Source organism: Macaca nemestrina, chromosome 3, assembly GCF_043159975.1.
Source record: "Macaca nemestrina isolate mMacNem1 chromosome 3, mMacNem.hap1, whole genome shotgun sequence".
Classification (NCBI taxonomy): domain Eukaryota; kingdom Metazoa; phylum Chordata; class Mammalia; order Primates; family Cercopithecidae; genus Macaca; species Macaca nemestrina.
The window spans coordinates 24,614,842-24,625,529 of record NC_092127.1 but is presented as its reverse complement, the minus strand read 5'-3'; the positions used below and the strand labels follow the sequence as shown (position 1 = coordinate 24,625,529).

General features: G+C 43.4%; 1 protein-coding gene across 2 annotated transcripts in view; it reads right to left on the bottom strand.

Annotated features, from left to right (window-relative positions):
- Window positions 1-6,101: 6,101 nt before the first annotated feature.
- The window catches only part of LOC105466765 (transmembrane protein 192), a 38,393-nt gene continuing 33,806 nt past the window's right edge, over window positions 6,102-10,688 (bottom strand). For both annotated transcript variants that reach the window (XM_071092859.1, XM_071092860.1), the window contains exon 6: window positions 6,102-10,617. In XM_071092859.1, coding sequence (XP_070948960.1) covers window positions 10,479-10,617 — 139 coding nt within the window. In that variant the 3' untranslated portion in view covers window positions 6,102-10,478. The remainder of the gene's footprint in view (window positions 10,618-10,688) is intronic.

The following is a 10,688-nucleotide window of genomic DNA, read 5'->3' as shown; positions in this document are numbered from 1 at the left end:
GGATACAGTAGTAAGCAAAAGATAGAACTTACATTCTATCAGGAGACAGAGACAAAGTAAGCAAGTAAGTTACATGCAGTATTTTCCCCTTATCTGCAGGGGAAACATTGCAAGACCTCGGGTGGATGCCTGGAGCCACAGATAGTACTAAACCCTATGTACACTATATTTTTTCCTATCCACACATAACTATGATAAAGTTAAATTTATAAATTAGGCACAGAGAGTAACAACATCAATAATAAAATAGAACAATTATAACAAAATACTACAATAAAAGTTATGTGTGGTGTTGTGGTGCACATCTATAATCCCAGCTACTCAGGAGGCTGACTGAAGTGGGGGGATTTTTTTTTTTTTTTTTTTTTTTTTTTTTTTTTTTTTGAGACGGATTCTCACTCTGTCACCCAGGCTGGAGTACAGTTGTGCGATCTTGGTTCACCGCAACCTCCACCTCCCAGGTTCAAGCGATTCTCCTGCCTCAGCCTCCTGAATAGCTGGGATTACAGACACGTGCCACCATGCCTGGCTAATTTTTGTATTTTTAGTAGAGACAGGGTTTCATCATGTTGGCCAGGCTGGTCTCCCAACTCCTGACCTCAAGTGATCCACCCGTCTCGACCTCCCAAAGTGCTGGGATTACAGGCATGAGCCAAAAGTGACATTTGAACAAAGACTTGAAAAAGATATATGGGAGTTGATCATTCCAGGCAGAGGGAACAGCAAGCACAAACGTCCTCAGGTGAGAATGTGCTTGGCAATCCAAAAGTCACAGTGTGACTGACACAGGGTACACAAAAGAACAGTAGGAGAGAGGAGGTGGGGTGGGGTGGGAAGTAGAGATTTTCTAGGTCTCTGAAGGCCACTATCCAGGCTTTGGGGCTTTTACCGAGTGAAAAAGGAAACCATCAGGGTAGTATGTTTTAGAAGGATATTGTTGGCTGCTGTGTTAAGCATAGATTTTGTTTGTTTGTTTGTTTGTTTTTGTACGTGCATGGGGCTGGGGGTTCAGGGTGGAGAGGTGGTAAGACGCAGAAAAACCACTTAAAAGGCTGGATGCGGTGGCTCACTTTGGGAGGCCAAAGCAGGCGGATCATGAGGTCGGGAGTTCCAGACCAGCCTAGTGAGCATGGTGAAACCTCGTCTCTACTAAAAATGAAAAAAGCACGCCTGTAATCCCAGCTACTCAAGGAGGCTGAGGAAGGAGAATCACTTGATCTTGGGCAGTGGAGGTTGTAGTGAGCCAAGATTGCATGACTGCACTCCAGCCTGTGCAGCCTGTGTGACAGGAGTGAGACTCCATCTCAAGAAAAAAGAAAAAGAAAAAGAAAAACACTATTATAATAGGGCCAGGCACAGTGACTCATGCCTGTAATTGCAGCACTTTGGGAGGCCAAGGCGGGTGGATCACCTGAGGTCCAGAGTTCAAGACCAGCCTGGTTAACATGGTGAAACTCCCTTTCTACTAAAAATACAAAAAATCAGCTGGGTGTGGTGGTACGTGCCTATAATCCCAGCTACTCAGGAGGCTGAGGCGGGAGAATCACTTGAACCCGGGAGGCAGAGGTTGCAGTGAGCCCAGATCGTGCCACTGCACTCCAGCCTGGGCAACAGAGCAAGACTCCGTCTCAAAAAAAAAACCAAAACCCCAAAAGACTATTATAATAGTCCAGGTGAAGATTATAGTGGCTGAGGAAGTAGCATTCGGGGTGCCAAGAATTGCTTGGACTCTGGGTATGTTTTAAAGGAAAAGCCAGCAGGATTTGCTGATGGATTGTCTATAGGGCTTGAGAGAAAGAGGAGTTGCCATTACAGAGGTGGAAGAGACTGTGGCAGATGGCTCAGCTGGGGACATGTTCTGTTTCAGGTGTTTTTTTCTATACCCAAGTAGTGATCTAGAAGAGGCAGTTGGATACATGTGTCTGGAGTTCAGGGAGGAAGGCCTGGCTGAAGATTCACATTTGGAAATTATCAGCTCATAAATTTTATCAAAGTCATGAGATTGTGTGAGACACCAAAAGCGTGAACGCTGATGGAGAAGCCAAGAGGCCCAGGGGTTGAGTCCTGGAGAATACCAATGAAAAGGAACTTGCAAAGCAGATAAAAGAAGCAGCTAGTGAGGTAGAAGAAAACCAGGAGAATGTAGTGTCCTGGAAGCCAAGCTGAAATAAAGAGTCAAGGAAGAAGTGATCAACTGTCAAGAAAAGAAAGAGAGATCAGACTGTTACTGTGTCTGTGTAGAAAAGGAAGACATAAGAAACTCCATTTTGATCTGTACTAAGAAAAATTGTTTCTGCTTTGAGATGCTGTTAACCTGTAACTTTAGCCCCAACCCTGTGCTCACAGAAACATGTGCTGTATTGAATCAAAGTTTAATGGATTTAGGGCTGTGCAGGATGTGCCTTGTTAACAATATGTTTGCAGGCAGTATGCTTGGTAAAAGTCATCGCCATTCTCCATTCTCGATTAACCAGGGACACAGTGCACTGCGGAAAGCCGCAGGGACCTCTGCCCAAGAAAGCCTGGGTATTGTCCAAGGTTTCCCCCCACTGAGCCTGAGATATGGCCTCGTGGGAAAGGAAAGGCCTTACCATCCCCCAGCCCGACACCCTTAAAGGGTCTGTGCTGAGGAGGACTAGTGAAAGAGGGAGGCCTCTTTGCAGTTGAGATAAGAGAAAAGCTTGTCTCCTGCTCATCCCTGGGAATGGAATGTCTCAGTGTAAAGCAGACCATTCCCATTCGTTCTATTCTGAGATAGGAGAAAAGCACCCTGTGGCCGGAGGCGAGATATGCTGGCAGCAGTACTGCTCTGTTACTCTTTGCTACACTGAGATGTTTGTGTAAGGAGAAACAAATCTAGCCTACCTGCACATCCGGACACAGTACCTTGCCTTGAACTTATGATACACATTCCTTTGCTCACATGTTTCCCTGCTGACCTTCTCCCCACCTGTTGCCCTGCTACACTCCCCTTGCCAAGATAGTAAAAATAACAATCAATAAATACTGAGGGAACTCAGAGACTGGCGCCGGTGCAGGTCCTCGCATGCTGGATGTGCCAGTCCCCTGGGCCCACTGTTCTTTCTTTATACTTTGTCTCTATGTCTTATTTATTTTCTCAGTCTCTCGTCCCACCTGATGAGAAATACCCACAGGTGTGGAGGGGCAGACCCCATTCAATCAACTGAGCCAAATGTTGCTGATAAGTTAAAAGAGGAGACCTATGCATTCATCTCCAACTTAAGCAATGTGGAAGGAAGTTATTGGTGACCTTGCCAAGAACAGTTTCAGTAGAGTAGTAGAGTGAAGAGTGAGACTGGATAGAGAGGAGGGGACAAGAATTAGAGATAGACTTCCCTGGTTTACGAATGAAACAATATTCCTTAGGAAACCTAGGGAATGTTTTCAAATCTTAAATTTGTGATTGTCACATATTCAAAGTTTGATTCTTCAAGAACTCAAGAGCTTACCAGGTGTGAGTTTTGTATTCAAGATTTATAAAAGCATCTCAGTTCAGACTGAGATCACTAAAATATCTGAAACAGACAGACTTGTTAAAGGGCATGCCTTTCTAGCCTTTTCTGTAAAAAGAACAGGAAAAGGAGAATATAAAATTCATTTGCCATTGACTTTCTGAATGGTTAAAGCATAAAGATAAATTTTTTTCCCATGAGCCTTATCATACCATACATCTCAGCCATATTAACACAAGGTCTAATTTAGAGAAGAACAACTGAATTGATCAAACCCAATAGTTGGTTTATTTGTCTATGGTGTTAACTCCTTCCACTCCCCACCACCAACCACCACCATTAAAATGTAGATACCATGAAAACAGGCATCCTTTCTGTCCTATTGACCCCTGAATTCACAGCACCTGGAATACTTTCTGGCACACAGTCAGCTCTCAAATGTTAAGTGTTAAATACAATTAAACTAAATGCATGTGTATGGAGACACTTTTGGTTGTCACAAGATTCCAAGAGCATCCTAGTAACCAGGATGCTGTTAAACATCCTACAATGCTGGCCGGGCGCGGTGGCTCAAGCCTGTAATCCCAGCACTTTGGGAGGCCGAGACGGGCGGATCACGAGGTCAGGAGATCGAGACCATCCTGGGTAACACAGTGAAACCCCGTCTCTACTAAAAATACAAAAACTTAGCTGGGCGAGGTGGCAGGCGCCTGTAGTCCCAGCTACTCGGGAGGCTGAGGCAGGAGAATGGCGTGAACCCGGGAGGCGGAGCTTGCAGTGAGCTGAGATCCGGCCACTGCACTCCAGCCTGGGTGACAGAGCGAGACTCCGTCTCAAAAAAAAAAAAAAAAAAAAAAAAAAAAAAAAAAAACATCCTACAATGCACAGGAGAGACACCCCTCCCCCAACAAAGAATTGTTCAACCCAAAATGTCAGTAGGACTGGGTTGAAAAACCTTGTCTTAGAGAAATTTGGGGAAAAATAAAAAAAGAGAAAGGATTAACTTGACTCAAATAAGACTTTTGTTTGAATCCCGGGAAGAAGAAAGAGGGCCTATGGCAGAAGCCTGGATATACTAAAATTCACTCAAGCCACTGGCAGCTCTCCCATGACAAGAAGATATGCAATCCCAGCACTTTGGGAGGTAGAGGCAGGTGGATCACGAGGTCAGGAATTCGAGACCAGCCTGGCCAACACAGTGAAACCCTGTCTCTACTAAAAATACAAAAATTAGCCAGGTGTGGTGGCAGGCACCTGTAATCCCAGCTACTTGGGAGACTGAGGCATGAGAATTGCTTGAACCTGGTAGGCAGAGGTTGCAGTGAGCTGAGAGCGTGCCACTGCACAGCCTGGGAGACAGAACAAGACTCTGTCTCCAAAAAATTAAAAAATATATATATCCAATGTGGCTCTGGTTATTCATTAGTGTAAAATTTTTACCAGTGCTGGGGGAGAAAGAATCCAGGCTGCAGTGTTTAAACAGTAAATGACAAAAGAACCCAAAACAACAAACTAGGATGTATTTCTTTTTTTTTTTTTTTTTTTTTTTTTTTTTTTTTTTGAGACGGAGTCTCACGCTGTTGCCCAGGCTGGAGTGCAGTGGCGCGATCTCGGCTCACTGCAAGCTCCGCCTCCCGGGTTCCCGCCATTCTCCTGCCTCAGCCTCCTGAGTAGCTGGGACTACAGGCGCCCGCCACCGCGCCCGGCTAATTTTTTGTATTTTTAGTAGAGACGGGGTTTCACTGTGGTCTCGATCTCCTGACCTTGTGATCCGCCCGCCTCGGCCTCCCAAAGTGCTGGGATTACAGGCTTGAGCCACCGCGCCCGGCCACTAGGATGTATTTCTAACAAACATTGGGACTATCTTTAACATGTAAAGGAAGATTTTATATATATAGGTTTTTTTTTGTTTTTTTTTTGTTTTTGAGACATAGTCTCCCTCTGCACATGTAGGCTGGAGTGCAGTGGTGCGATCTTGGCTCACTGCAACCTCCGCCTCCCAGGTTTGACTGATTCTCCTGATTCAGCCTCCTGAGTAGCTGGACTACAGGAACCTGCCACCACGCCCAGCTAATTTTTATTTTTATTTTATTTATTAATTTATGTATTTATTTATTTTGAGATGGAGTCTCACTCTATCACCCAGGCTGGAGTACAGTGGTGCCATCTTGGCTCACTGCAACCTCTGCCTCCCGGGTTCAAGCGATTCTCCTGCCTCAGCCTCTGAGTAGCTGGGATTACAGGTGCGCGTCACCACGCCCAGCTAATTTTTGTATTTTTAGTAGAGACGAGGTTTCTTGATGTTGGTCAGGCTGGTCTTGAACTCCTGACCTTGTGATCTGCCCGCCTCGGCCTCCCAAAGTGCTGGGATTATAGGCGTGAACCACTGTGCCCAGCCTTAATTTTGTATTTTTAGTAGAAACAGGGTTTCACCAGTTGGCCAGGCTGGTCTCAAACCCCTGACCTCAAGTGATCCACCTGCCTCAGCCTCCCAAAGTGCTGGGATTACAGGTGTGAGCCACCACGCCCGGCCAGAAGATTCTATTTGTTAAGAAAAAGAATATCCCAGGACAATAATAAGCAAAGGACTTGAATATATACATCATAAAAGATTTATAAAAGACCAAATAACTTGGAAAAAATGTTTAACACTTCATTAGTATCCACAGAAATGCAATTTGAGACAATGACATAGTCATCAGATGGATCAAGGCTTAAATAAGATAACACCCACTATTAGTAAGAGTATGGAGACCAGGTGAGCTGGCTCACGCCTAAAATCCTAGCATTTTGGGAGGCCAAAGCAGGTAGATCACCTGAGGTCAGGAGTTCAAGATCAGCTGGCCAACATGGTGAATCCCTGTCTCTACTAGAAATACAATTTTTTTTTTTTGTTTTTTGAGATGGAGTCTTGCTCTGCTCTGTCACCAGGCTGGAGTGCAGTGGCACCATCTTAGCTCACTGCAATCTCTGCCTCCCAGGCTCAAGCGATTCTCCTGCCTTAGCCTCCTGAGTAGCTGGGATTACAGGCGCCCTGCACCACACCTGGCTGATATTTGTATTTTTGGTAGAGATGGGGTTTCACCATCTTGGCCAGGCCGGTCTCGAACTCCTGACCTCATGATCCACCCACTTCAGCCTCCCAAAGTGCTGGGATTACAGGCGTAAGCCACCACACCCAGCCCAAATTTTTAGTATGTTTGTACTAAAAAATAGTGGCATGCGTCTGTAGTCCTAGCTACTTGGGAGGCTGAGGCAGGAAAATTGCTTGAACCCAGTAGGAGGAGGTTGCAGTGAGGAGGTCCCGGATCACACCACTGCACTCCAGCCTGGGAGACAGAGTGAGACTAAAAAAAAAAAAAGTGTACATTGGTATAATTCCTTGGTAGTGAGATTTCAAATAACTGTTTTGCTTTGTATTTTTCCATATTGCCATTTTAAAAAATGAGCTTTTAACTTTATAATAAGTCATGATACTGTTGTCATTTGGAATAAATACACATACACATATACCTCTATCTATCTATCTATCTGTCTGTCTGTCTGTCTATCTATCTATCTATCTATCTATCTATCTATCTATCTATCTACCTACCTACCTACCTACCTACCTACCTACCTATCTACCTACCTACCTACCTATACACATATAGACTTATAATAAAAGGTTTACTATACCTTCCCTAGTTCAGGGCCATATCTTTCTGCCACACATATTTCTTCCATATTGAACTATGATCTGATCCTCCTGAAACTAAAACTGACGTTGTCACTTCCTTGCTTGCAATGCTTCAGAGGATCCCATTAACAACAAGATAAAGTGTGGTTCCAGCATAGTATCAAGGCCATCCAAGCTCTGACCCTGTCTACCTCTTCACCCAGCTCCGCCTCACATTTTTGGTTCCAGCTACACACAGTGCTTGTGATATTTTGTAGTTATTTGCCTTCCTACTTTACTCATTGTTTTGTCTGGCATTCTTAAAACCCTCTACCCTCTTGCCCTCAGTGTGCCCCCTGAAATGGAGCTCCTACAGCATGTTGTGCCTACTGTCATTACTGCACTTAGCATGGAGTCTGGAAATCTATTCCTTGCTTTCTTTAGAATGTAAGCTGCCCACCAGAGTCTTTAATTTCTGTATTCTCAGTGCTAGCACAATTACCAGCCTGGTGAATAGAACATTTAACATTTAAATTGTTTTGTTCGTTTTTCTGTTTTGTTACTTCTTCTTTTTTTTTTTTTTTGAGATGGAGTCTAGCTGTTGCCCAGGCTGGAATGCAGTGGCGCAATTTCAGCTCATTGCAACCTCTGCCTCCTGTGTTCAAGCGATTCTCCTGCCTCAGCCTCCTGAGTAGCTGGGATTACAGACACGTGCCACCATGCCCGTATTTTGTATTTTTAGTAAAGATGATATTTTACCATGTTGGCCAGGCTGGTCTTGCGCTCCTAACCTCAGGTGATCCGCCCGCCTCAGCCTCCCAAAGTGCTGGGATTACCGGCGTGAGCCACTGCACTGGCTGTTTTGCTACTTCTGATACTTAGTTTCATTTTCATTTACTGTTTGAAATGTTCATTATTGTATTCAGAAAAATGTTGATGATTATACAACAAACATGTTGATGATTACATGAGAACATGGGCACCCTAACTTTTTAACTACACTGTTCCTTGTAAACAAAGTTCATCCCATAAATCTCAGAAACACTACAGATGCAAATTAAATTTTAAAAATAAATAAGAGTTAATCATCTACCACTGGTGTTCCCTTTTGAAAAGAAAAACAACTGAAGGCAAAGTTTATAGGCTCTTCCAGAACAGAGAAACAGATATCTAGAGAAGGCAATGGCTTTGAGATACACTTATCAAAAAGAAAGGAAGGCTGGGCACAGTGGCTCACACCTGTAATCCCAACACTTTGGGAGGTCAAGGAGGGCAGATCACAAGGTCAGGAGTTTGAGACTAGCCTGGTCAGCAATGGTGAAACCCTGTCTGTACTAAAAATACAAAAATTAGCCAGGCATGGTGGTATGTGTCTCTAATCCCAGCTACTCAGGAGGCTGAGGTAGGAGAATTTCTTAACCCCAGGAGGCAGACGTTGCAGTGAGCCGAGATCATGCAACTGTGCTCCAGCCTGGGCGACAGAGCGAGACTCTGTCTCCAAAAAAAAAAAAAAAGAAAGAAAGAAAGGAAGGAAGGCACCATTGCACTCCAGCCTGTATGACAGGGCGAGACTCTGTCTCAAAAACAAAAAAAAACCCAAAAAATCAAAAAAAAGAAAGGGAGAAAGGCAATTTTAAAAATACATTTTGGCTTTAGTTTGTGAATGTTGTGTGCAGGTGACAAACCATCTTTTTTTTTTCTGAGAGACAGTGTCTCACTGTTGCCCAGGCTGGTCTCAAACTCCTGGCCTCGAGTGATCCTCCTGCCTCAGCCTCCTGAGTAGCTAAGATTACAGGCATAAGCAATCATCTTTATCTTAGTAGAAAACTTTTAGAATGCCCCAGCAATGGCTGTATCTAAAATAAACAGGTATTTGCCCTCCACAAATCAAATAGATGTGGCCAAATCAATATATCCCTTGCCTATACAATTATATTGAACACATCCCTATATAGTTACATATCAAATATTGAATATTCAGCTAATGATCAAAAAAGATGAACACAGTCACAAATATCCCCTTCCTTCATATTCAGCCTTCAACCAAAAGTCTTTCTAAGGCAGCATATAACAGAGCTAATAACAAATTGATGAATTAAAGGGGCATACTAGGAAAAATGGAGAAATAATGCCATTTGCTCTGAAAAATACTTCATTTTTATCTTGAGAATCAGATATGTTTAATATCTGCATATAACTTAATATGCATTTTATCCATTACATTTTTAAAGTATAATCTAAGGCTTTAAAAGGTATCTTTTTTTATAGTAATTCAAAATTACAGAAGATGCCTTTCCTATAATTGAAGTTATTGATCAATTGAAGGTATAACCAGACTGAAATATACAGCAGCTTCTTGAAGAATGGCAGAAATAAAGTGAAAGTTCTAAATTCTTCTCTGAATTTTTCAGCTATTGCTAATGGAAGGTGCTGCCAATATAATAGGTAACACAGTTTTGTCTAACACTGGTCCAAGTAATCATCATATCTTATTTATTTTTATTTTTATTTTTTTGAGACGGAGTCTCGCTGTGTCACCCAGGCTGGAGTGCAGTGGCACGATCTTGGCTCACTGCAAGTTCTGCCTCCTGGGTCCACACCGTTCTCCTGCCTCAGCCTCCCGAGTAGCTGGGACTACAGGCACCTACCACCATGCCCGGCTAATTTTTTTGCATTTTCAGTAGAGATGGGGTTTCACTGTGTTAGCCAGGATGGTCTCGATCTCCTGACCTCGTGATCTGCCGCGCCTGGCCCTTATTTCTTAAGAATAGAAAACTGTAGAAGTTTGCATAGTAGATCATCTGGTGAGACCTCAGTCCTATGGTGAGAAAATTCTCTATAAAAGCTACATGGCCCATGATGTCATCCACCACCACATAAGCATATAAAATACATGATAAGGCTCTCCAGGAAAAAACATTCACAAGAAATAATGACTTCTTTCATCAGCTTAAAAGTGGGAAGAACTTATTTGATTAAAACCCTCTTTAAAATCGATTGTCTTGTTAGACTTCCCCTATCCATAATGAAATCATTACAGGGTTCTAATGTCAGGTGGAAAAGTGTTGACTATGGAGTTGTTTAGCCTCTGATTCTAGGATAAACCAAACAGTTAAATAATTTCCAAAAGTACAAAACAGACATTCCCCTCAAGTTACCCGGGCTTCTACAGGTACTTTTCAAGTGACCTACAAGTCCTATATTTTAAACAGCCACAGAAGTCAGAACCAAATTCAGGTTTCCAGCAAACACTGTAAATTGCAGTTCCCTGTGGCAGCCTGTCAGGTGGTCAGGCAGTTTGAAGGACTCTGGGTTCCTCTGCAATTGCTGTCATGACCACGAGCCTCTCACGTTCTACTTGGCTGGCCGTCCAGGTCTGAGGAAGTGAGAGCCAACAACCGCTTACTCAGCAGCGCATTGTGTCGCTTCAGGTATTCAATGGTGTCTCCTTGCTTTTCAACAATTTCTTCTAGGCCTGAAATAGTCCTGCAAATAATCAAGATATAAACGGGTTACACATATTCCCCAATACTCATTAGTGTCTTTGCAAACGAGTA